This window comes from Varroa destructor, unplaced genomic scaffold (assembly GCF_002443255.2).
Source record: "Varroa destructor unplaced genomic scaffold, Vdes_3.0 BEIS01000002.1, whole genome shotgun sequence".
In the NCBI taxonomy this organism is placed as follows: domain Eukaryota; kingdom Metazoa; phylum Arthropoda; class Arachnida; order Mesostigmata; family Varroidae; genus Varroa; species Varroa destructor.
Window position 1 is genome coordinate 37,751,360 of NW_019211455.1, and position 27,679 is coordinate 37,779,038.

At 42.0% G+C, this 27,679-nt stretch overlaps 1 protein-coding gene across 2 annotated transcripts in view; it reads right to left on the reverse strand.

The window, feature by feature from the left end:
- Positions 1-27,679, reverse strand: part of LOC111244087 (uncharacterized) — a 41,944-nt gene that overhangs the window by 12,476 nt on the left and 1,789 nt on the right. For both annotated transcript variants that reach the window (XM_022790703.2, XM_086979286.1), the window contains exons 2-4: positions 3,746-5,732; positions 980-3,630; positions 122-283 (exon numbers count right to left, since the gene is read on the reverse strand). In XM_022790703.2, coding sequence (XP_022646438.1) covers positions 122-283; positions 980-3,630; positions 3,746-5,648 — 4,716 coding nt within the window. In that variant the 5' untranslated portion in view covers positions 5,649-5,732. The remainder of the gene's footprint in view (positions 1-121; positions 284-979; positions 3,631-3,745; positions 5,733-27,679) is intronic.

Genomic DNA, 27,679 nt, shown 5'->3' on the forward strand with positions numbered 1-27,679 from the left:
AAACATATATAAGAACTGAACAAAATAGAGAAGAAAAAAAGGAACACGAAAAGCGATGCCGCTAGCGCAGAGATGCGGCAAAAGGTACAGATTTGTCTGCGATAGAAGAGCAACTACTTACCTGGTCGGCTGGCAAATAACTCGGCTGGTAGATAGATGTGGTCATGGATTGACTGGGAGAAGTTTGAAGAGGTCTAGTAAGGGATGAGAATTCAGTCGACCGTTTGGGCAGGGTACCTTCCTCAGCTGCACCCGTACCCGAACTGTTTGTACTAAGTTCAGTCTGAAAATATATATGGAAATAACATTACCACTTACGAAAACTTATAATCCTTTAAAACTGACTTTCACTTGAACTTGATTATTTTACGATACCGTGATCGAGTGACATGTGACGCGTCCTGTTCAAGTGTTAAAAGGATATGCAACGGAAGCAAGATGATTCAAAACAGGTCCAACTAGTCCAATTGGTTATGAGACAACAGTTCAGTATTCCGCCTAATGGTGATACAGTTTACGACTGTCGTGTGTGCGTTCTCAGATATCTGAATTTCAAGTTCGGCAAAATAATCCAGTGACACTCCGGCGACCAGAAAGTGAAAGGTACGATAACTAAACCTACTAGATACCGACACCACGTATTGTACCTGATTGTAACTCGTAGACAAACAGCCAGTATGCAGAATTCACTATGTGTAAAATGTAAATGTTGCTATTTAGACTTGGTTTATTCTATTGGTACACCTAATTTAATTCTTTCTTGTGCTCGGCTGACAACCCTTTCCAATAATTAGTATAATAAAAGGTAAGTTATATCAATTGCGGATGCGGAGGTCATAGCTTTGCTATGTCCTGGAAGCATACGTGTTCTAACAAAGCAATGCAAGAAAATGGGTCTCCGGATAAAAGCAACACTTTTAAAGTTTGGCGCCAATACTATATCATGAGTCAGCAAGAAACTGAAGCTGTCGTTACTTACATGAGAAAGTACATTATCTGACTGTTTCAATAAGGTTTCAACATCGCGTTCTTTGGGGACCCGAGGGACAGTGAAGGGTACAAGAGCAGGCTCTTCGACGAATTTGCTGGAGAGGGGATCAAAGCCATGGTCGTCTTTTTCTTCATTGATAACACTTGCTGCATCCTCATCCTGGCTGAGCTCATCCTGGTCTGCGTCCAACTGATGCTTTGCAAGCGATATGACGTTGCTCTCCCATTTTTCTGTAACAATCATTTCACTATTTGGATCATGATCCTTCTGCACTACAGTCTCAAGCCTTGCGCTAACGCCTTCTAGTGCTTGTTTATCACTGGGCTTGTCATTAGTAGCAGAGCTTGAGGCATTTACAGAATGATCGACGTCTGTGAGGTTCTCCCGAATGTCAGCTGCGCAGGCGGTCTCGTCTTTATTTGCAACCTCTTCGTTAATTTTCTGCAAGCTTTCTGCACTTCGTTGAGCTATTTCTTCTTCGGCTTCAACTACACCTTTTGAAGTAACATCCTTGGAAGCTTCCGGCTTGTCAGCGGCAGCGTCGACCGTGTCAGCTTGCTTTATGTCAGGCTTCTGAACGACGCCTTTGTTCGAACTTGACTCTCCAGTTTGGGCAGCAGCGGAATAAGCCACTTCCGCAGCTTGTTCAGACGCGATGCTATTTACGTCTCCTTCCTTGTCAGCGACCTTCTGAGCGGCTTCTTGCACAGATTCCTGGGCAACATCAGCCTTCTCAGCCGCCCCCTCCCAAATATCTTCGATTTTCTCCGCAACAACATCCTTGATATCAGCAGTCTTGTCTTTGCCAGCGTTAGCTTTCTTGACTGCCTCCTCCTGCGCAGCGCAAGGCTTACCGGCGGCAGCAGCAGCTGCTGACGTAGTGATATCGTCTAGTGATTCTCTGACATCCTTCGCAACGGCCTTCACACTACCACTCATTTCATCCAGTGCTTGTTTAGCTTTATCAAAGCTATCATTTGCTTCATCGCAGACCTTCTCCATCTTGCCCTGAGCAATTTCCGCGTTATCTTCCGCGGCAACTTCGTCGCCTTCCTTATGCTCGTCTGTCTTCTTTATTTCAGCACTCGCAGGCTTCTCCATGTTGTCTGCACCTACTTTGGATTCATCTTTAGCTTCCTGGGGCGATTTTTTACCGGAGACCGAGAGAACGGTGCTGCCAATTTCCAAAGCGGAATCCTTCAAAGCTTCACCTACTTTTGCAGCTTGGGCTAGTGTATCCTTGGACAATTGTAGAGCGCTGTCCTTGACTTCCTTGACAACCTCTGACGGGTTGCTGAAGTCGCTATCGGCTTGTTGCTTACTTTCCTTCGCTTTCTCCTTAGTGTCACTTACTGTGTCTTTAACAATACTTTCGCCAGCCTCTAGAAGCTCTTTGGCAGTTGCAGAAGTGGAGAAAACCTTTTCGGTAACGGTTTCTTTGAGATCCGCGACTATAGCATCAGAGGTCTCTTTGGCACCCTTAATAGACTGAATAGAAGGATCCACGACGTCTTTTCCAATTTCCTTAGTGCTCTCCGCCCCTTTTTTGATCGCTTGCGCGATCTCTGTGATGGGTGCACTAGGTTTTCGATCAGAAGTTTCAGCCTCATTATCTACCTTGTCTTCGACTTCTCGGGATGCATCCTTGACTGATGCAGCTGCACTATCTTTAATTTCTTCGGTTACTTCCTTTGCTTTTTTCGCTGACTCTATGATTGTCTGTTTTCCAGCGTCAACAGCACCTGCAATTTCGGCTGTGACCGCACCTACGGTGTCAGCGGTTTCAGCCTTGACCGTTTGTATCAAATCTTTAGCGGTCTCCTTAACCTTTTGGGATGATTCCACAGCGCTCTCTTTTAATTCGATAGCTATTTGTTTGGCTTCATCGACCGTATCTTTCACGATATTTTTGGTATCTTCAGCGGTCTCCTCAATTATTTTTTTAGCATCTTTTACTCTCTCTTCGGCATCAGCTTTCGCCGTTTGAGCTGATTCTATTATACTATCTTGAACATCAGCTGCCACCTGTTCGAATTTTTCAACGTTCTCCTTAACTGCGGTGTCTACATCGCTAATTTTCTCAGCGACAGTATCACGTATGTGTCCGACTTTATCATCGACGGCTTTTTGAGTTTCCTGAAGTGACTCGATAGTGTTATCTTTAACGTCTGTTGCTACCTTTTGTAAATTATCGGCAGTTTCTTTGGCGGCATCCTTGACTTCTTGGACTGTCTTTTCTGCACTATCTTTAAGATCTGTCGCCTTCTGGACGGCAGCCTCTTTTGAAACCTGAATTGCGTCTTTAGCTTTTCCGGCGAGCTCTGTTGCTTGGTCTTCGACACTTCCTTTAACATCCTTCAAGGACTCTACTGCACTATCTTTTACCTCTTTGGCCATATCTCTAACCTCTTCGATTTTCTTGGATGAAACATCTTTTGCATCAGATGTACTCTGCGCTACTTGAGCTGCCGTTTCTTGAAGCTTCTGATTTGCCTCACTGGTTGTCTTTTCGATTTTGTTGCCAACTTCGGTAGCCTTCTTTTGAATATTTTCGCCCGCCTTCTCTATCTTAGCTGATAGCGCCTGTCCTGCACTGGAGAGACTGCTTCCGAGCGACGAGAACATGTCGGAAGCGGCAACTGTAATATAAGTAAAAAAATATAGTTAAGTATCTTATCTGAAGGCTAACAAAACTTAAGTAAAGCGAAGCATTTCTTACATGCATTAAAAGCGGAGCCTGCAAAGAGCGCTTACCACTAGATCCATCCAGTACCGATTCGTGTGATCCTATCTGTGGCACTACGCAGACTGCGGGCTCTGATTGCAATGGGCGGCCATCAGCTTCCTGCGAAGCAGTTTGCTCTGTTCCGCTATCAGTGTCCGGTTCAGCATCGCGTTTTACGGCAGTAGAAGGAGATCCATCAGCACCCTGCTCTTTCTGCTCATTTGTACTTACACCCATTTGCTTTTCTGCGTTATCACAGCTTTTTTCGTCCATTTCATCACAGATATTAGGCGCTTTGTTCTCCGGGTTTGCTGGATTGCTACCGTTGGCGGGAAGTTCATGGACTTGCTGCGCAGTTTGGGGTGGACTAACATCACGAAGGTTATCCAGTGCCTCTTCAAAGTCATATCGTGGCTCCCGTTGATTTTTGGATTCAGGCTGACTACCACCCAAGATGGATGCGGTTTGATCTACAGCTGCATCGCACGCGCTTTCCACGATTTGGTGGGCAATCTCCGCGACTTCATTGTCGTCTGATCGTGACTCAATCGCTTCAACTACTTCTGGAACAACGACGCTCTCTGCCAGCAGGGCTGTAGTGCTGAGTAGAGCGGAAATGGCTGATTGTTCATTACTGATTTCCTCCTCCTCTGCAGGCAGGGATTTCGTTTCAACAACCGCCTCGGCTACCGGTTCAGGAAGGGCTACTGATTCAGCGATACGTGCCGTGCTTGAAAGAAGATGCGCAAAAGCGCTAGGCTTCGAACTCGAGTCGGGATCAATGTCGCCTTGTTGTAATGGGACTACGTCATCTAAAGCAACACTTTCGACAATTGCTGCTGATGAACTGAGTAACGTGGTCACTGCTCTGCCGTCCCCACCTTCTTCAGAAGGTGCATCAGCCTGGCGAGGATCACTTGGCCCCCCAGCACTTGTAGCGATGTCAGGATTCCGATTAGGGTTGCATTTTTCATTAGACTCGTTCTGTTTCGCTGATACGGTCGATGCCGGCACACCTGTTCTTGTTCTAGAGTCTGGCATTGTGCTTTGTTCCCCGCTATTGAAATCAGGTAATGGAAGATCACTCAGTGAGAAGGCACTCTTTCTGCGCTCAGCTGGACCCCAGTCATTGCCGCCGGAGTTCGCAGCGACCATTGTCGTTTTGAACTTTTTCTCGTTCAGGCTTTCGGTTTCAGGTATACCCGACGCATCAATATCAGCAGAAACACTATTCGCGATATCAGCATCCAGAGATGCTGCTCTGGAAGAGCTTGGTTGAACCTCAAGGCTTTCAGACTTCTCTGACATGCTGCCGGACTTGCGTTCTTCCTGCTCAATTTTCTCTAGTTCAGCAGCGGACATTGACAAAGCACGGGTATGTTTCCTTTCAGTCGTTGCTTCTACAATTTGTTGGGCTGTTTCTTGCTTTGGGATAAAGTCAGCGTTAGCATCCTGTTTTGCCTGTTTGTTTGCGTTGGTCTTAAGTGCATTCTGGCTATCAAGGCTGGTCAAGTCAGGCTCTGCTAAAGGAGCCTCATGCAATTGAGTAGGACACGTTTCAACAGGCGACACGTTTTTATTAACATCCGGCTCCTCCTGTACATTGCGGTTGTCGTCAGTGACGGAACCACGTGGTGGCAAATTCGCGGTTGGATCCTCGAAATGGCGTAATTCAGGATGACCAATGTTGCTTTCGGCCGACTCCTCAACCTGACGCAACTCTTCTGCAAAACTTAGGCCTAAGCCGCCTTCTAACAGCTGCCTTTGGTCAGCTGGCGCAGCGGACGGAGGCTGGTTGTCCAGAGTCCCTGCCGCCGGGAAAACCTGAGCTAAATTGCTTGCCGGTTGTAGTGAATCAGGTGAATTGTCAGCAGGCGAATTGCCGTTTTGTAGCTCGAGGTCCCCGGGAGCCGGGGCCCCCTGCGAGGCCATAGCAAGTGCAGCGGCAGTTGCAGAGGACTCGTCTAGGGCTGCCGTTGTGGGCGCAGGCAAATGCAGTCAATGCGGGGGACGGCCCTGTGAACGAACAATGTCGGATAACAATATTAACTTATACGCAGCCACCAAGCTCCGAAAACGATGTCTACATTGTCTGAAATAGCCCCTTTTTGGAACAAGATGGGCCGAAGGAACGGACGGGAATAGGTTGAGGAGCTGGAGAAGCCGGCTGGAGTCACAGTTTGCGGTCTCCTCTGCGTGTCGACCGTAGGGTTTCAGGGCCGGGTTTAGGTTAAGGACACATTGGTTGAGACGTTTGATTTGATAGTTCGGGTGGTGTGGATAGATATTAAGAAAGGAAAGCGAATAACGAAAGCGGTGGCATGGTGGTAGTCACGCCTAGGAACGCGTACATTTTGCCATTACTCCGTTTCGTACAAAACAAAATTACAAAGCCTTGGGTGCTTGGCAAACTGTGTCCTTTAGAAGCAAACTGCTAATGCTACGATCATAACTACAGTTGATGCTAACCTAAAAAGATCAGTCTGCTTTGCTCTAATTATCATCATTTACCAGACCATTCATGCATCTGAGATTCGATTCTTAATTCAAATCCTCTGACAGAATAAGTTCCAGAGGGCTAATAAATGCCAACCATGCCCGAGGGGATCTCGTCTATAAAATCTAATGTCGACTAAGATTTAGCTTACTCGCTCGATTTGACGCAATTTCTAAGCTGTCGTCGAAGCAACTGTTCTACATACTTGACTTAATTAGTATCAGTTAGCTTCGAATAGAGTTGACCATGCTTTCGTTACCGTTCAAATTTCGTGGTGAATACGTGTACAACTATGAAAAGCATAACGTGTCTTAAACAAGAACAACCTGGTACATTTTCCTTTTCCGCCCACCAGCGTGTTCCGTCACCCGTTGGGCGCAACACATCATTTAAGCCCCGGTTCAATAGTGAAAGCCCGCTCATTCGATAGGCTCAACTTAAACGTGAATTAGCTGCCTCAGAGTGGCAGTCTGTAGCTGCAGATCTGCAGATCATTTTCAGGCCTCTTCGTCACTTTTAGCCTTTCCGGATCGGTGCCCTGGGCACGAAAAATTAATGTGGCAAAAGATTGAACTTGTGCCGCGAAACGTTTCCCCCATTTCAGAATTTACTATACCAACACTGATTAGGCCTTATCTACAGTTATATCGCATAAACTGCGTCGTGAGTATTGAGTTCTACCCACTTACTGGATATTGTTCGCACTAATAATTAACGGCACCTGCTTTATCGGAAACACTTATTGATCACAAATTGCGTTACTATTTCTTGCAAAGCTTATAAACTATATATATATATATATATATACAATACATATCGTGCGGTTGATTTTAATAAAAACTAATTAAAGTTAAGTATATATAAAATCGTATAAGAATAATTAACTACAATCTGGCGCTATTCTTCATACACTTCTCGTGCTTGCAGTTATATTGCAATAGTTAATTCCAATAGTATCTCTAATAGAATCAATGAATTGCGGGTGAGTCGAACATGAATTGGGCATGAGCTCAATAGCAGCCATAATCCTAGCCAGCTTTAGGCCCACACAGAGCGAATACATGCTGTTGCTGAATTAAGCAGACGGGCCACTATAACTTGTTTAGATATAAAAATCTAACTTGTGAAGATATTACAGACCCTAATGCGACACTATGATATAGCCGGAAGGAGGCACCGTCGTGCTAACGGACATGGCTTATGTCACGCCAACAGTGTCCATCTTAACTGTTTGGGGGGCATACTTATGGCTAATTGGTAAGCAGTGACAATGAACAGCAACCTTAAGGTGCATGGCCGCGCCATTTACGTAGATATATTGAATCAAACTGATTTTATTGTGGCACACAACTTTCGTAAAATGTCTCCGCAACATCCGAGGCGTACATTTGTTCGTAACCGTAAACAAATAGATCATGTACAGAATATGACATGACTCGGAGAGTAGTCGTTTGATCAGGCCGTCTGACCTAATCACAGTCGTACGACCTATAGAATTATAACTTTCACAACCCGTTACTGTTTGGACCTTGTAATAAATATACGTATAATTGCGTCTATTTTAGAAGCGCATGCTGTAAAGAACGCAAGACTGGATTACGTTTTCGGGTAATTACTTCTTGGAACAGTACCCAAGGCAAAATAAAATCGGTTTCAAGTATTCCTGCTTTCAACTTCAACAAAAAATCTTCAAACCTAGATAGGAGTTTAGTGATTTTTCTACAATTAGCACACTGCTAAGCTTCTCTGGGTCCAGTACGGTTTGTATTCCACCGACACATGTGTGGAGTTTGAGACGATATTGTTTATTCGACCTACTTTATTAGAGAAATCTAAAAATGCTTTTTGCGTTCGTGCAACAGCCTAGGCAATTCTTAACTTAGGTAACGGGAATTTGGTAAGAGTGCGCTCCGGCACGTCTCTCTCGTCAGCTGCCTTCCAGGAAGTTCTCCTTAGTCATGAAGTTTCATTGGTCTGCCTAGCCCCTTCCGTCTTCTCATCTACTGTTAAGGTACAAAAGCAACATTCTTTTATTTTCTCAAAATACTCTCCCTTCCCTCCTCATCAGTGAGCAACGGCCGGTTCTCAACTCCGGCCTTTCTTGGCCTTTTGACTAGCCTTTACGCTGTTTTCGTTCTTTGGTCTCTTAAATCCCGGCTTCTAAGCAGAGCTCTGGCCTTTCGTTGTAATCCGGTCCCTATGTTTATTCTTATCATTAAGGCCGAGGCGTGTTAGGTAGTCTATGTAAAAATTTGAAACCTCGTTCGACTTTATCCAATTTTGCAAAACGGGTCTCATTTTCTAACGCTCGAAACAACAATTAGTAGTGCGAAATTCGCTGTACAAGAATGTACATCGAACACATACGCAGTACTAAACATCTCTACGTGACCACGTTCATCCCTGGAGCGTGGTCCTGCTCTAGAATTTGAGATAATAGAGAAATCTGAAGTGATATCTGAACAAAACCAAGGAGAAACTCAATTTCGAAAACGCCAACAGCTCGGACGCTCTAGGGAGTTTCATGCAAAGACAAACCGAGATGGCGTAGCTTAGTGCAATTCAAAAATTATCTATTTGAAGAAAGTACCGATAAATCTTGCTTTATGATCTTGATAGAAGCAGACTATGCGAGTCGGCATATTCATTTGGATGAATTAAGGATTCAAAATGCTCGTACGATGCCTCAATATTCAGTACTGCGGAATTTTCGTTCTTATTTTCAAGAAAGATGCTCATTAACAGGCGGTGCCAAATTATAAAAGCCGACTCCAAATAAAATAGCTTGGAATTTTGGGCTTGGATGCGTTGTTTTCTGTTGCACATTTCACGAAGATCAGCTTCTTGAAGTACCTATTCGAATATTTTATCTAGACAGGTGATGGAAAAAATAGCAAAACATTTCTAGCTTACCGTATGCTGCTTTTTTGATGTATTGTGATGAGATTTCATGTATTTAAGGCTTTAAAACTTCAAAGCAGACGATAGAGTAAAATAATGGAGTTTTCGAATATCTTAAGACATTTTCCAACTAGGCGTTTTGGCTCGGCGTGGGATCGCATCATAACTGAGTTATCATTAAAATTGTCATCAAGCTGCACAGACAGAGTAGTATGGACCACACTGCCGTAGAAGGAACGAGTTTCTATAAGGAATATCAGAAACCGCTAATTCAGGTTCTCCTGTGTGGACCACGTGCCCAGGAAAAACTACCGTCATGCATACTTTGTGCGAAATGATCAATAGAATATGAGGCTCTATCATTCTGCAACAAACCTTATTTTCACTTAGGGATTATATAAACAATAATCCACGCTGGATACATCTACCACCTGTAATTGTTCATGAGACAAGCTAGGAAGCACTAAAATCTGGGTGGTAGGACTCATATCTTGTAAAAACCTACAAAGAGTCCACAAAAAAGAGTTGGAAGTAGTAATGGTCGACTAGACAGGATACGAATATAGAAACGCCTTTATAAGGCCATAAGAACGCACGACGTATTCGCCATACAGATGACACATCCATCGTGGTAGTAAAGGTAACGAGGCTCAGCGTCAAATTTGTAACCACCAACAAGTTAGAATCATCTTTTCCTTCATTTTTAACTTGCGGATACTGCATCGTCTGGTCGAAGGCACAGGCAAAATTGTGCAACTGTTATGCCCTGGAATCGGCAGAAACTTATTCGAGGGGTATATGCTGTAGAAGATCATTTGGAGAAAAAAAAAGTGAAAATGGGCAAGTGAAGGCAACACAGGAATAATAAAATAGAGAACACATTTTAAAATCGTATTTGCTTTAAAAAAGCGGTCATTTCGGTACGGTCGAAGCTGAGGAGTAAAGGAAAAGAAAGAAAAAATTAGTTTTATCACATATTAAGGAAGGTGTGTTGTTAAAATCAGGCCATTGTTCCAGAAAATTTCTCATCAAAGAGAACTTACGTATAGCTTAACTTAAAGATAACTTACGTACGTGAATAATTAAAAATCAAATTTTGTTAAGCAGCGTTCATACAGTTTGTCTGCTTAGCTGGTGCTGATAAAACTCCATTGGCTGTAAATGAACAATTAACTATATTACCCATATTCATCACAGCATACAGCGTTTTATAACCTACGGAAATATGCCCGATTGATTACCCTGTAAACAGTTTTCAGCTTTTATGAGCCAGTATGCGTAGTAGTAACATGGTACAGAGTAGTTAGTTGATAGGCACGATGACCAATAAGATTGTTCTTTTTCTAAAATGCTACACGTACGCAACCGTAAAAAAGGTACACTCAGTCATGACCAGTTTTATCTGTTTTTGAACCTCATCATTCCGTCTGTGGAAGGCGAATTGGCTAAAGGCAGTGGACCGTTCTGTTTGAGTAAGGGCTGAGGTGCATGCTATGCTGGAAGTCGTGTCAACGGAGCTTGTGTACTGGCGTATACATGCACCCCCTAGTACCCAAAAAGGAAAGAGGACGCTTGCAGGGAGGGCGCACAGATGGGAGGTCTTAAATTGGGGTATCCTCCAAGAGGTGCCATCATGACCATGTTATGCTCGTGACCAGCGAAGCGTTGAGCGGTAGTAGGTCGTCGGCACGCCGATAGTCTTTCATTTAGGTAAATAATGTTTACGTTGATCAAGGACGATTGGATAACTGCTAGCCCCTCATACTTTACTATTAATGTTGGGTAGTAGGCGAATGCGGAGGTCAGTGTATTATCAACTTGCAGTCTCGTCACCATGAGGCTCAGCGTTGCCAACAAATAAGGCCAATCGCATTGTCGACTGTAAACTGTCCTGCGCCAACAGCCAGGGGCTGTTTCGCCCTTTCGCCCCAAAGGTGTTTCATTTTGGTGAGTCACGGTCGCATGCGTCAGACTGCGGGCGCCGCTAATAATAACGAAAGCGGCAATGTATTAGATCTAGCGCTTCTGGCGTCTGCTGTGTAAGAGCTGCCGCAAATGCATGCACCTGTACTATAGGTATAGACACAACGAACGTCTCCTTTGACGAACCAACAGCAGTCTCAAAAAAGCTGGTTATTAAATGCCTAATAAAGAGTCATTAAATAATATATTTTCATTTTTAAATAAAAGTGTATCCTCCGATAGTAGTTACTACTTAGCGAAGAGCAAAAAATGTCTGTCTTTCAGCTGCTAGGCCGAACTAACGGTTGCAGATGCGTTTACCTTACGTCTCCTAAGATGCAAGCTTCCAGAAAATACTGAACATTATAAGAACGAGCACGCAACGATGAAATGGGACAAATTGCAAATAGCCTTTAATAATATTTGCTAAACAATCCGCCGTGAATTGCAAATGCCACTATTCAGTGAGAAACTACATTATGTAGAAACCGACACCGGTTTCATAGATTGTGAACGCGTCCTATTCTCGGGTGCCTTAGCTATAATACGGTATGCTTAGTTCGCAGTCAAGCTTCATAGTTAGTTGTTAAAGATCCAGAGTACTATAGAACTTAAGCTTCCAAGCATATACCATCACAATTTCTCTTTTTGCCTCTATATCATCTGTGTACGCTAAGTCATCCCTTCAACTTTTTTAATGGTTATGCCTTTATGTATGTATCTTATCGAAAAAATATCACAGAAAATTTCGATTTTCTGTGATATTTTTTGCCTACCTCTTAATAAGGCTTCCGTACTGAGAATATCTGAAACTTATGGGAGGCTTTCGAAGATTGGCGTAGGCCTTCTTCAGTCTGTCCTACTGAACATCAGTCGTCCACTTAAGGTAAGAGTCCCTGCTGAGGCCCCCTTTAAGAAATGCGAAAACTCCAAATTCCACGCCATAATGAAGATATGCTGCAACTGACACACAGACAGCAGCTATGTTTTAAGCTCAGTATACTACAACAGTTAACAATCTTGACAATATTTTCATCGTCGGAAAGCGGAAACGGGCCAGACAGAATTATCGGCCTTTGGGCCACTGAAAGTTGCCTTCAACCTTCAAGGTAAAGTCATTCTCGCTCTTGTTTCCGGTTCCCCTTCGTTCCTAGTGAGTTTTCTTGCTACAACGATAGTTTTCTTTCTAAACGGAAAATTAGTCTGTGTTAGCACCTCAAATCCCGAGGGGCCAAAAATGAAATCACATATGTAGCTTTTTAGCTAAAATCACCAAACTCCAGATAAAAAGGAGATGCAAAACCGTATACATATCATTCCTTCAAAACCCTATTTTTGCTGAACACTTGTTTTTACGCAAAGTTCTATTTATTAACAGAGAATCTCATTGGTAGCATACTGTCGATCAAGGTCGAATGATACCAGGATCAATATAGCTCAATTTCGTCGCCGGTCGGACCCTTCTAGATTGATGTAAAGCTAAAAGGTTATCCTGGGAAATCAGCGTAGGATTAGCTTTTGTACGACACGCCATTTTCCTTCCGTTCACCTACCCAACAGCCGAGTTCGACGGTCTTGGTTTAACAGATCACAGTCCACTAATATGGATATTATTAGAGCATAATATAGGGCTAGTGAATACGGCTGATATAAAAGAGGAAAACAATACCCCTCTAGTGTATTATTAATATTATCATTATTATTACTATTATTATTATCAACGTTGATGCGCATATGAAAAGCCAACCACTTGTTCCGCTTAATCAGGTCTGGCCAGAAAAGTAGTCGGGCCAGGACACGGTGGGCTCAGCATACGGTACGATCTCCTAATTGATGCTCGTTCGCTACTAACGGTATCTTGATGCCTCGCCATATAAGCCCATTTTCCCTAAAGCAGCTCTGCAAGTTTTTTCTGCCGTCAAACGCCTGCCACGAACAGCACATACACACAATAGGTTGATTACGAGGCCAAGTGAAACACAGGTGTCAGTGTATATATATAGGACATTCATCAGGCACACTATGGTTGGCTGTTTGTCGTAGCGAGCGCGTGTTCATTAGTCATTCTGCGCATTACACAACTAGTTTCTCTTAGAACAAAACAAGCTAATTAGACAACAATACTTCATTTTTACAGTTTGACGAAGACAAGCTCTTATGTAATGTCTTCACGCAAGCAGACCGCCACCAGAATTAAAAACTTTGTTGCCAGTCTTTACGCGACTATTTTCGAGGAAGATTTTCGTGAAGTGCGCAGCAAGATTCTCAAGAGGATAGAGGTTAAGAAGGCATGAAAATTAATCAAAAAGCTTCAAGAAGCCATTTTTAATACATTTGGAGCTTTGATGCAAAAACTGTTTTAGTGAGGATAGCTTTAGTTAACGATAGAAACGTCCACATAAGCTTAAATCGTTAATCTTTTCAGGATTTTACGCGTCCAAAAAGTCTATTTTTAGAACTTTTCGGGAGTTAAGTTTTGCCTCGTTGGGGCTTTTGGCCTGCTATTCATCGGAAATCTAGTGATGTTATAACCTATTCTATGCTGCATACTCGAGCGACAGCTTAATTATTTCCATCTACCAATGTTGCTTGACGAGCGATTACTATCAAAAGGCTCATTTGCGGATTCAGGCAGGAATATTTTTTTATTACGCTAGTGAACGGCTTAGACTTGGAGTTGATACTGTAATTACAGCGAATTATAGGTTATATATATATATATATATATATATATATATATATATATATAAGGCACTTCTCGCGCATTCGGCCTTAGAAATGCCAAAAAAGAACTATATCTCGCTCCCTGTGTATCTCGTTTGTACAAGTTCTTCTATGTCGCCTACTAACACGTGCAGAAAATATTTTCCCAATGTGCCAGGTGTAACCATTAAAAACCAGCTAAAGACCAGTATTTTGGCCAGCTGGTGCAAGCGGACACGAGAAAACTTGACCGATACGGACAAATATTTGACGCATCCGTAATCACAAATTTAGCCGATAACAGTATCTTGCGTTTCAATATTTATTCGTAATGGCAGAAAAAATGGTGATGCTTTACTTACGAAAGGTAATAAATATGCCTGGACGATTTTTAGATATACACATTGAAAAACACTTTCAAATATTTATCTAAACGTGTGTATTTTGTTGTCTGCTGCGCGAAAAGGAGTTGGTCTAATTAATTTTCTTCAATACAAGGCATAAGCCCTGTATTTTCTCAAATTGCTTAGATATTGCGTTTTCGTGCTCATAGATGACCTAGCTGAGGGCAAAGTCCATAATTGATGATATCCTGATCAAGAACTTCTAATTTTCGTTGGCCAAGCTGATCCGTATCTGAGCAGTGATAGCTAGCAATACAATAAGCAGTATTACGGCTTATTATTATTATTATTATAATGCAGGCTTTTGAACACAACTTACTAAGAAACCCATCACGTTACATTTTACTGCAGTGCAACTCAATACCTTAAAATAACAATCACCGTTCTAAATGAAGTTAAGTTGGCTAATTCTCCCATCGACCTCGCTGGATTTGAAATCGCGAAGTTATATCAAGGCTACACGACTTGCTGTTGAAAGTATTGCGCAGCCTTTTGCGTCTTAGTCTTCTTTCTAAGCAGATAAACACTTTGCACCGCGGAAGGTAAATGAAGATAATGGCTATTATTGTGATGAAAATAACCGTTTTACAATATATTGATGAGACTCTTAGGAAGTGGTCCCTTTACGTGTAACGCACCGTCCTATATAGAAACGGCCTTTATGCCCGAATACATTAGAGAAACGCGGTTGAGTACCAGTCAATTACTATGTTTTACCTATAAAAAAATAGATATATTTTGTTTATGCTATCATCTTATGTGGCCCCGAAAAGCGTGACTTGTAAAGTTCTGCCGGTCAAATAAAATTACTGTCAGCGCAGAATACGATACACGTCTTACGGTACCTGTACCTTTCAAACTATGCTTCTTTTTTTCTATGTAATGCAATGCGATGACACTGGGCTCCCTCAATTAGCCTGTAATCATCAGTGGGAAGGTTCGAAGCAACGTTACAGTGGGAATTTACCGTTAAAAGGAACGGCAAGAAAAGAACCGAGAAACGACTAACGCACAACCATGTACAGCCGCAAACCGTAAGCAAATGCTGGAAACATGGTACGCTTGCCCTCACCACACTTTTGCCCTGGGCCCCTGTCGTATCTCTCTGTTCTGCATTCCTCGCGAAGCAGTGGTGTCTTGGCAAGTCGCTTGACTCCCTCAGGACTAACACATTCTTTAAACACTTTCAAATTGATAGCTAGATCTAGTAAATGGCAGCATTGCCGCAATGTGAGTCGCGTCGTTGGTTCGACGATTCGAGTTCCATTTCTCTTAGTCTCAGTTCATCGTGCATTGTGGGTGTCGGAGCGCGGTACTGAGAAGTCGGTCCTATGTGGAAAGGCAAAGTTCTCCCCCGAAGACGTCGACTGCAACCAACAATGAAGCCATGGGACAATAGAACGCAAACAATAGCTCATTCCTCTTCCAATCATCATTATATCCAGGGATCTACGAAGGCATGAAGCCTTGAAACGAGACGATACACAATCAGTGATGGTAGCAACAATGTCATGAACACCACCAACACTGTTAACCTTCGACTTTTGAAAGCGCTCATCTCATCATGTTATAAGTAAGTTATCCGTAAGTTAAAAACCCGACAAGGATTTCAAAGAGATGTTAGTAGTCCTCAATTGTTTGCATAGAATAAACTCGTAGTGTTACTTTCGATGTCTGATCTTTCAATTGATTATAATATATATTCTAGTTGGCAGCCTAACCTAACAGTGATGTTAAGTGTTAACCTTTAGATATCATAAACTGTGTTCTTCAAGAGGACTGTCTTTCGCTGACATTTAACTTCGCAGAGGACTGATATATAATACATAAGATATAAATACATAAGATTGTAAGTCTGCAAATGAAGAATAAACGAGTCAAAGAAATCGAATACATACTGAGTTAAATATCCATATACATACTACCACTAACTTGAGGTTCACAGTTAGAAAGGATAAACAACAGGTAAGAAATGCTGGTGCAGAACGATCGGTACACGATACGACGTATGCGACTACATTTGATTAGAATTTACCTATGTATATACAGAAGAGTACCCATAAAAATATCGATGCTTTTCTGCGTAGATGTACTGCTACGACAGCCAAGAATAAGTGACCGCAAAGAGGACAAGGGTACTCCAATAATGGCTGACCATGAGTACTTCTTGATGGGAATGTGTGAGAGAAGACGGACTCTGCTAGTGTTACGAGGATAGACCAAAATGAATGAGATTGAAGTACAGCAGAAAGGGGTATATATGCTCTAGGGCAGGTTGTGTAGGGGAGAGAAGGCAAGCAGAGGGGGAGGCTGAAGTTTATGGTTAACTCGAAGACGATGGCAACATTGCTGCGATGAGTTTGCTGTGTAAGAGTGAGCGATGTTCAGAGTATAATCTCCGAGTATAATGGATAGCTCCACCTTTTTAGTATAGGCACCGACTTGACCAGCTTGCGGGCTAACGCCTGCACCTACGCTGCACCTGTATTACTACAACTACACTAGACTGTACTGATAACTGTCTGGAGCAAGCAACCGCGCCGTCCCGATTGGGGGCGACGTAATAGGGCGTCAGCTATTCAGGATCAAAACGCAATGAGGCATAGCTGGAGAGCCATAGACATGCGTCTAAGGATCATGTGACCGCCGAAAATACGTCGTTGACTCCCTTTCAGGCATTTTGTGCTGCCAAATCTAAGGAAGATGCCCTCTAATCCGTTAGGCTCTCAGGGGTCCCTTTTCACTAAGAGCCTTGGCCTAACGTCGTTTCCTAAAAAAATGCAGCTCCTGTCGACTTGTTCCTTTTCAGCAATTGCTGTCCAGCTTACAAGTCTTTCGGCGTGTCGTATGTTTTTCTTCACAAAATAGTTAAATGATTCATAAAGGCTTGGACCGCCATCGATAGCTCGGTTAGCATAGAGGGGCGTCAACGTAAGAGAGCGAGGGAGTTTGTGCCCGAGAAAGTGAGCGGGGGCGAAAGAGGGCGCAAAAAGAGAAAGAGGCAAAAGAATGGAGCGAACGGAGTGGTGGAATCTGTATTGTGGAGTGCCACGCCTGCTCATACGTTCCACGCCCTACGTCTCTACTTGATGTTGCGACCTTGCCGTCAGCCCGAGCCTACATTGCCCTCTAGGCATGTAAGAGAGAACACGCACCTGGTCTAGTAATTCGTAGTTTCTTGCATCGTAAAAATAACTTGCGCTAGATTCGTTTGTTTATATTGACTAGCATGATTGCTTGTTCACTGCTTTTATGGCCGTGGCCCAGCACTGCCCAAGAACTAGTCATGGCTAATTATGTTTCAACTGGCTACCTTACCTAAGTTGTTTTTTGAATGATTTGGCCTTCTTTGTTGCTTTCAAAACAAGATTATATCATTCGCTACGGGATTATGTACGCTCAGTTACATAGCGTAATTTAAATGAGAGGTACACATCTAGGCAAAAAAGCTCGACTCCTTTCTGTGTACCGTTTACACGATGTGTGGCTGTAGCTTAGACTATTTTTAATCTTTTTCTGCTAAAAAGAGGAAATATTCTTAAAGTTGAATATCATTTGCATCCTTGACCCAGTTCATTCGCTGACTACTGTTAGTAGGCATAAATCTGCGAAAACAGATCACACACAGTTGACAGCCGCTTTTATCTGTTATTGGCAGTATCAAACGGAAACAACCGGTGTATGCCAACAAAGAAGAACGTCTTTTTTACTAGCGAAATCAAGTAGGACAAAATAAATGTAAATAAAAATTATCAAAAGAGGAAAAGAAGGAAGCGGACGAAGACGAAAAGGATGGCTTGGTTAAATGGGACCGCTGGAAGTTTGGAAGGCATTCTACACAGATCTACAGTAACCTAGTATCCCATAGTTCCTTGCTTTGTCCTTACCCGGTTTTAGCGCTACCTACGTTTTTTGTCTCTTTATGCCAGGGCAGGTGAATATATGCAGCTTTCACGCATACATACGTATATATGTGTGTGCGTGAGATATATATATATATATATATATATTGCTTCCTTTTTTCCAGCTGAATTTATAGCTTATAGCGCTGAAGGAAACGATATCATATCGAATACCAACAAGGGAAATATAATCTTTTGGTACTCTAGTTTCTACTTGGCCCCTTATAAGATTATTCTATCAGCGGCTTTTTGAAGCACAGCTTCAATCGACGATCCTGCTTATAATGATTTTTTTGAATCACCTTTTAAATAACAAAACGGTAACAATAGGCTTACACAAAACCCCAGGTCAAATTTAACAGTCAAGTAACAGGGCAGAATAGCGGTTTTACTTGATGAAAATTATACCTTGCCGGAGATATAAGTAGCCGTATTGTGCGCACTGCTAGGTAGTCACGATTTTGAAGTAGTGCTTAACGGTATTAGATCTAAAATTTGGAACACTAATTGGGCTTGGGTGTGTGTATCCTGACACAAATTAGAAACTCCCGTAAATAAGGCAAGCTACTTGTTTGCATCCAGCTGGAGGCGTTTATTTTAGAAACAATTAAAAAGTCGCGGAGGGCATCAAACTTTGGTTATAAAAGGCTTAAGACAAGTTTAAGATATCAGGCCAGCTATTGACAATCTTAGCCCTGCTTTTTTTTATTTAAAAATTTATCTGTATATGCATTTGCAAAATAAATAATGAAGGCCATTAAGCTTCGGCTGAGTCACCGCCGGGTTGCATAGTTTACTGAATATTGTGTATTCCAAAAACTGATACACAAATAACAAAAATACATATTCGCAAATATCTGATTGATGGTTAAAATGAATTAAGTTCCAAGTTTTTTTTTACTCGGGCCATACCTTAACGTTTAGAGTTCTCTCTCTGTGGAGCTGACCGCTTAACGAGACTGTTTGCTCTGTTTCGTTAATAATATATATATATATATAATACATTTGATGACTCGAACCTCCAATAGAAACACGTAAAGCACATTTGAGAACCTTAAATGTAGGGTCTAAAACCCTGAAGATGAGCTGCAAATCTTCATTTTGTCACTTTTATCGTCTACCATTAAAATCTGCAGAAGAATAAAGATAAGGCAATGCCTTCCTTTAATTAGTGAAGTTCCCTTTAGAAAGGTGCACCTGCAGCCTAAAGCCCTTTATCGCTATTAATGAGTAGCTCTTGGATGGGATCACTTGGAGGAATGTCGATGCCTTGCGTTCAACAATGTAGATGTATATAAATTGTATTGGACTGACCGTTCAAGCACATTTGCTCACTCAGCTCACGTTCTGCACTATTAAGGCCGGCCAAAGGTGCTAGCAGTTATGCTGTGAAATCGCACAAAAAAAGGTGACCTTAAGTAGTTACAATAATATGCCAAAGATAATATATGTTGCAGCTATTCGAAAAAGATGTAACATGGCGATATACGATGGTTGATGAGATAAAGTGGGCGTAGAAAAATGACATCAAGGGAGTCGAAGACGCAGACAGATAGGGGAGAACAAGATACCATACCTTTGCATGTAGGCACACCGCGTCACGACCCAGTTGATGAAATGAATGGTAAATAAGGCACAATTCAGTAAACGATTTACAAGCGCATTAAGGCTAATTGTACGATTCAGATGGTGTTCTATCTAAGGCGTTTTTGCAAAGCTACAATTAATTACAGATCTGTACGCGAAACGAGATTTGGCAGGGTGCGAAAGGCCCTACTGCTGCGTCATGCTGAAGACACAATGGCGTCTAGCTTGACTACTGAGTTCTCGCTGCTTGTGCTATTGATCATTGGGCAAACAGCGTAACTGAATGAGAAATATACGGCATCAACGCAAGCATTGTCAGTCCAACGATCCACCTTATTCTAGATATTAGGATGTACTAGCCCTTTCTCAATGAAAAAGTACAACGGATCACAGGATATCGACGCTATAACTACTCAGAGATCAGGGCAGCATAAGGACAAAAATAGAGCAATGGGTAGACTATCGTTTCATTTTTTCTATTTACGTCGCGCAGCCAAAATCGGTCGTACGATAACGGGAGTGAAACAGAGGATAGACTCAATAATGGGTTTCTCTGTGTGTTTTTGCCGCTTTAGACGGCACGGATCGCTATTGCCGCTCTGTCTGCTTTCTGCCAACCAGCGCGATGTTGTGCTCGTTTCATCACGTAAATCGTAGTGCCTTTTTTGTTCCGTCATAGGTTCCGTTGCTAGACGGCTCTCGCGGGATCTCTCAAACTGGAACTACTGCTGATACATTATCTATTTAGCCTTCATAAGCTAAGTCAGTCTATTACCTCAAATGTAACAAAGTTCTTTTGTCTGATATTTACATCTGACGTTGCGTACCAATAAAAACGTACTATTCTGCTATAAAACAACCAAATTGAGAACTGTCACATGAACGTGATGCGTTCTCATGTTTGCTACATGAAAATAGGTAGCAGGTGTATTGACAGATTTTTTTTTTTCATATTGAGGGCTGTCCGAAGAACCCGGGCATTAGGGCCGCTATCAATCAGCTAATATTGTGCCCTCCTTCTGCCATGTCATTGGCACTTCTTCGGCTTACCAGATATATATCTGACTAGCCCGTGAATATTTTATAAGCTTTGTTATGATTGTGGTAAGTGTGTAGATATATATGTGGTGTAAGATTTTCGTGTAGAACTAATGAGCGCAATAATAGTACGTAACTAAGATTACGTTTCGTATCGACCACGATGGTGCAAAATTCTAGCTAAGGGGCTTTCCTCTGTTTTGCTTGTTTTCAACTTACGGAACTCCAGAGCATCGCCCTTTGGCGCTTCTTACCTGCTCGCCGTGTAACAAAATAAATGTTTAAGATTTTATGTCTAAAACTATATTAGCATAGTGTCAGACACTTTATACCTGTACATCGAAGACCGTTTGATGTTAGATCGTTGAACATATCATGTTTAATAGCTTTACCGCATTTGATAGGTGTTCCATTCTCTATTTACGCATTGACCTTAAAATACGTATATATATATATATATATATATATATATATATATATATATGGCGCTTAGTACGCTTGCAAGATGCATGAGACGAAAACTAGCATCAAGCTTGTAAAGGATAAAGGAGCCCACTACATCTTTCTATAGATTTATCGGCTTTAGAGATGCAATGATAAAATGTAATATGTCCCGCCCATGGCAGGCGCTTAACGTAGAATGTGTTTGTGAATGACCTTCGGTAGACTAGCAGTATGTAGCAAGCGGTGGTACAGTCAGTGCACCTGCCTGGGCCACCGCCCTTAGGTTTGAGGATGACCGCAGTAGATAGTGTTCCCTGACGGAACAATTTCTTTGTCAAGGAACAAGCCTGGCGCGTTGGACACAAAGATTGACCTATTTTTATCATCAAGCCCAAGAGGGCATCTAGAAGGCAATTGCCCTCGGCCAATACGACCTGCGTAACAGCCATCCGAGACAAGACCTCTATTGCTTTCCTTTATGGAATTCTGATCCATATCTAATTTTTGTTGCCAAAGATAAAGTCTTTGAATCAGCTTTTTGCTGCTCTGTAACTCGCTTCATCGCCACTGGCAAATCAGTTTATGGAGCCTCATAAGTATGCACCGCTTTTGGGAGAACGGGTTCACTCTGATAAGTGAGACAGCACTTCAATCAGCGAAACGTAAGCGTGTTTTTAGTTTGTCTTGGTTAAGCTTATTTGTAAATGGCACCAAGTGGACATAAGGAAAAAGCCGGGGCGGGTACTTGAAAGTTCCTTGTCGGGTAACATCTTAAGCGATTAGTGACGGTTGTTCTTTGGCAGACCACCCTCGGCGTGATATACAGTAACTGGAATACGCTAACACAGGGACAGAAAGTGTCCGCAGTTATTATAGATTAATATGAGTTTTTATTTGCTGGCAACGTCTGCTGGCTGCTCTCAGTGGCTGTACACACAACTCGTATACAGAAAAGCCGTGACTATCTCGGACATCAGTCAAAACAACAAACTTCGTGGTCAGAGAGATTGCTTCAAATAGTTGGCTGACTCATGTCTATTGTACGGCTTAGGTAATAATTCCATTAGGTTATGTGACAGGCATTGACAATACCTAGTTTTAGAGCACTCACTATTTTTCTAAAACTAACCTACTATATACAGCTAAATCACTTCGTCGACCTGGCAAATTTCCTATTATCTATGCGTTCAATTAGTGTATATGAAGCGGCTCCCTCGTTCACCCTCAGTTGCCCATTTCTTTCTGCTAATGTCAAACACTAAATCTCTCTGTTCACAGCTAATTATGCTGCTTAAAGTTATATTTCCTCTGTGTCACACATTTTTAGAGCTAAATAATGGCAGTCATCCGCCAGGTTTAAAAACTCTATTGACCAACGGCGACCCCGTTCCGAAAGAAACACTCCCCGCAAGTCAACTAGTGGAGCTCCTTTTCAAATGCGATCAGTTTGTCGAGTACTAGTAGTATGCAAGCCATTACATAGACTGCAAACGGCGACAGCCTAGGCGCGCTCTGAGAAGTCTCGGTGAGAACCTGATGCCCATCAGTAGTCACGGTTTACCTTTTTTTTAGGTAACTGCACAAACAGCTAGCTCCAATCAGTGAGCTCTACTCACTGGAAGACAGGAATCCAGAACATTGCCCCTAATGAAAGGCATACATTATGACTCGCCTGAGTAGCTGATTAATATTCACAAGTAGCTGAAAGCTCTGCTATTAGCACGGTATAGGCAAGACGCGGAAAGCTTGACATGTAGGTTTCAACTGGCTGGCTTTTGTGATTTTCTTTTGTCGTTTTTCAAACTGTTCTGTTAATTGATGAATAGGCAAGTATCTGTTGAATTCAAAAGTTACATAACTTTGCGACCTAGCTACCGTTGAACAGAATTTCATAGAGAAGACTGAGTCGTCGGCTCAAACGGTAAAGCGTATTCGATGTCAGGGAGGATGCATCAGAGAGAAGGGCAGGCATGCATTGAAATTAGGGAATTATTGTATGACTGTGCTGGTTTGCATGTCCGACACATTGTTTGGTTCATTAAGGAGACGCAAATAGAAACAACACTTCTTAATTTATAAACATTCGTGATTATTCTAGGTTTTGATTACATGTCTAATGCCACTCATCAAGTAAGTTTCGTATTTCTTTCTATTCGTTACTAAATAGTTCTCAGATACATACAAAATTATGCCTGCAAATAATTTACATTTAAACGAATTCACTATTTAGAAAATAACTATTTTATACCCTTGATACTTCCAGAAACGTTCAAGGCAATGCTCTAAAACAGTATATATAGAGGCAACATCTTGTTCCGCCTTGTAATTAAGTGGACCCTTGATGTACTTTGAAAAAATTGAGAAATATGCGTCAACGTCATATAGGCGGCAGCAGTAAGCCTCATTTCGACGACGCTATTGACATAATTTCATAGTTAGAACCAAGAAGAGACTGTACATGCGTTTGCAAGGCTAGAAGGCGGTCTAAGTGTAGCAATCCAGACGAAACTCTTGATTACCCTGGAGCAGTTAGGAAAATTCATAAAACGTTATACGGCGTAACTGGAAAACGATTAGGAGGCACACACAGATAAATTGTGCCGGTAGAATAGTGTGAGCCACGATGAAACGCACACAAATTGAAACTGTTTTTTCTTTCTTATCTATCAGTAAATGTGTCTCGTTAATAGGTCATAAAAAAAAGTTTTTGTCCATTAAAATGCCTAGCTCACAATACGACAACGAACAATTTAGTTCGATTCTTTTAATTCTCAATGCAGCAAAGGTGATTATGCTGAAATAATCCTATTTAAAAAGGTGTACTCCCTTTACATGTTTCTATCACATAAGCAGGCCTTTCGCTCTCCCTTTCCCAATAGGGACGTCTCAAAAATCAGCTAGTTATTTCAACAGAAAATTAACAGGGATCGGGGCATACGATATGATTTACGTTATTTGTTATCGACGCGCTGGAAGCAAACAGGGTTGACACATGAATTTTCCCAAGAAGCTTTGAAGAAACTATGAGGAGTGTACTAAATCTACAGCTAATCAATGTCATTGGCTCTGATTTAAGCAGAAAACAGTCATCGCTTTAAGAACAAAGATAACATTTAAATAAAGTTACCTTACAAGCGATATACATGCTGTCTTCGTGTTAAAACATTTCGTTTGTCTATGCCCTTAGACTACTAAGGGATGGCATACCGACCACGTTTTAGGATAAAGTATATAATCAAAAACAAAGATTAGAAATCGTCGCCTTAATTCTTACCAACTAGACGTAAGTTCTACACGTAAAAGCTATTACATTCCTACGTTTGTAATGTAAGTTCAATCTTTCAACTTAAGAACGATCTGTCTTTAATCCGTTGAGCCACTAATCCTCTGGCATTTCTTAAAATCAGAAAACGTTTGTTATTTACCTGTGTATTGCATCATTACATGGAACCAATACATAGACAGAGACCCGAAAAGAGTGGGGAAAATCTCTAGCTAAGCTTGCTTAGTGTTGAGTTCACGTTAGACATAAAGCAAATCTATTGTAGTAGTTCGAAAGCATTCGATAGGCTCCAGTGGTATATTTCTCCATGTAACTTCCCTGTGATAAAAACACGACTAATGGGAATATAAGTTCTATTTGGAGGTGCTTTTCTGAAAATCTTCATGTAAACAACGGTCTTTTTAAGAGATTTTATCACATTTTGAAATACCACAAATAGGAACACGGTCGACAATGGCTTTTATAGGGGCAGAGCCATCTGCACAAGAACGATGAAAACCCACGTTTTCAGTTCTCTATAAGAAAAAAAAACTGACACTTTTACAATGTGTAGATGCATATGCTGCATTTCGTCGTGCTGCCTGCCGGTATGACTGTGGAGATATGTCCCAAAGATATTTAAAGCATCAGTCGAGTCGATCTCAATCTACCTAAGTGTTTCGAGTTTTTACGTCCGGAACTGCCTTAGTTAGACAGATTAGTTAGTTGCTTCAGACGAACTTACCAGCGGGAAATGAGCTGTGTCAACGCCGGGTTTATAATTTAGACCAGCACATGCTCACAAACCCATTCACGACCTGGGTCGGTACGCAACGCCTTACCTCATTCCTACGTTCTAATTTCAATCTGTTGAAATAAATGTTTCGACTTTAATGTCCAATATCGCCACTAGGCATTGCTTTAATCGGCAATCTATACAATCAAGTCTTAACACATTGGGTAGCCTAAAGCCGCCTCTTTTATTTTTTTTTTTTTAGAAAAACGTTTTCGTAATAGAATCGCTTATCGGCTTGACTGTTGCGACATACGCGGCTGCTTCTTTTTTAAATAAAATACGGTGAATATAAAAAGAACTAGTTAGGTTTGTAATATGTCTCATGGCAAGAGGTATAAATTGTGATCTCAAATGGTAGTGTTAATCTTGCCTGTCATAAGTCGGTAAGTAAGGAAGCTGATGAGTATCTAAGACAGTTGTTTTTACTATTAGCATTATCTTTGCCGATCGAACACACTCGCCTTTCGTGTTACAGCAGTTTGTCGGCTTCAGTACAACATCAACGGCGCGGATAGAAGTTATTGGCGATACGTGCCTGCACGACGCGGCCTCAAACAGCGCAGAGTAGTTTCACAGCTGCATGCTTGACGCTTGTACTCTGAGGTCGTTACACGTGCCAATAGTGAATTATGCGCGGAACGACGCGGGCAACGGCGTCCCACATTACGATAGGACGTTTCGGGTACCGCGACCACTGTTACTATCCATTCAGTGCGTAGCATGCATGAAAGAAGTATTGTTATTTTTCCCGTTGCTCGCTTTTCCTCATATGCTCACTCGCGCCATTACACAGATCGTCTTTTGATAGAACTGTGGCTCCCATATTTGAAAGGACCAATCCCGACGTCAAGCTCGATAGTCCAAAGAATCTACAGCAGAGACAACAGGATCCCAGGGGGAACTAACGCCGATTCAGTGAGAAATGTCTACTTGCGAATTGATATCCAGCAGTGATATCGATACTAACAAAACCCTAATGTATAGCGACTTTCCTGACCATGCGCATAAATGTAGGTGCTGTCGTTTTCCGAAACAACCTAGGCTGTACTCAATGAAGCAGACTTCGCGGTTGGGTGGTGCGCTTTGTCCCTCGAAATTTGGCTTCGCTCATTTTGTATGCTCCAGTCATGCAATTTGGTTGTCAAGATAATGAACCAGCATCTCATGAAGCCCATCCCGTCATTGTTAGTGTAAAGTGAAGCGGTCAATTAATCGGTAGATGAGTTTTATTTCCTTTACGTTCATGTTATAACCTTGTCTAGGGTCGACGGCCAAAAGAATCGGCATAAAAGCAACAGTGACATAGAATCGTGAGTTTGAATTTCGAGGAAGGTCAACAGCGTTACTCGACCACAAAGATAACATTGGTAACTTCCAGTCAGCTTACACTGTACTATAATAAGCGTTTCGGCTAAAAAGGCAATCGCCATCTGATAAGACCTGGTTTAGGCAAATGCTATGGCTAATAAAGGATCCCCCCCCCAGCTTAGGTAGTCTTCCATCGTCTACGCGTGGGCTATCCGGAAAAGGCCGTTTCTGGTGCTCCCTCGCGTAACGGGGAATGAGAGATAGCGCACCATTCGCAAAGGTAAGCTGTACACTGCACGCATGCAGATCGACATTGTTATTATTAGCGCACTAGTTTGTGTGTCTTCTGTCTAGCCAATCGATTTCGACTAGCCAGGTAGAAAATAGTTGGACTCATTTCTGAAAAGGCGTCATCAGAGCTCGTGAAGTTGCCTCCGCTTTTTTTCTTTGCCCGCCGGCGCCATCATCTTTGCCACAAAAGAAAAGTGGGGTCTAATTAATTTTATTAATGATATTTTTCTCTTAGCATTATTTAGCTCTACTCGACACAATTACGGTTTTCGCCTCATAATCGAGATCCTCATCCAGTTTGGACCGCCTTACCTATAGCATTTACGCCTTAACTGGAGCAAATAGTTCTTTAAATTATAATAATCTTCATCACAGAAGATATTCAGTTTGCGCTTGCTGGATCACGGTCAGTAGATCCCGTGATCAGATTGATAGAAAAAGTCTGATTACAAATTGACACAACCAAAACGGATACATAAACATAAAACGGTGAATAGAAGTAGAATATTTTCTCGTCCCTTAAACCTCCGTATTACAAAGACTGTAATTTTATATCATGCAACATATTTCTATTTCAACGTATTTCCCTATCAAAAGCTTTACATAAATTAAGCGTGATAATGGTGTACATGCTTTACACTTATAGAAGATTAGCCCATGAACCCATTGTTCGATGCCTAACTTAGATGTTGTAAGCTCCCTTTAATGTATACCCTTCCTGTACAAATAATGATATTAATAGAGATATAGTGCGCGGTCAACATACAAAATACGTATACAGACAGCTTCAATTCGTACATCATTGGCATCAGCAATAGCAATAGGTCGGGTGGGCGCGGTTTCAATATCGGATTGTTGTTCCCGATAT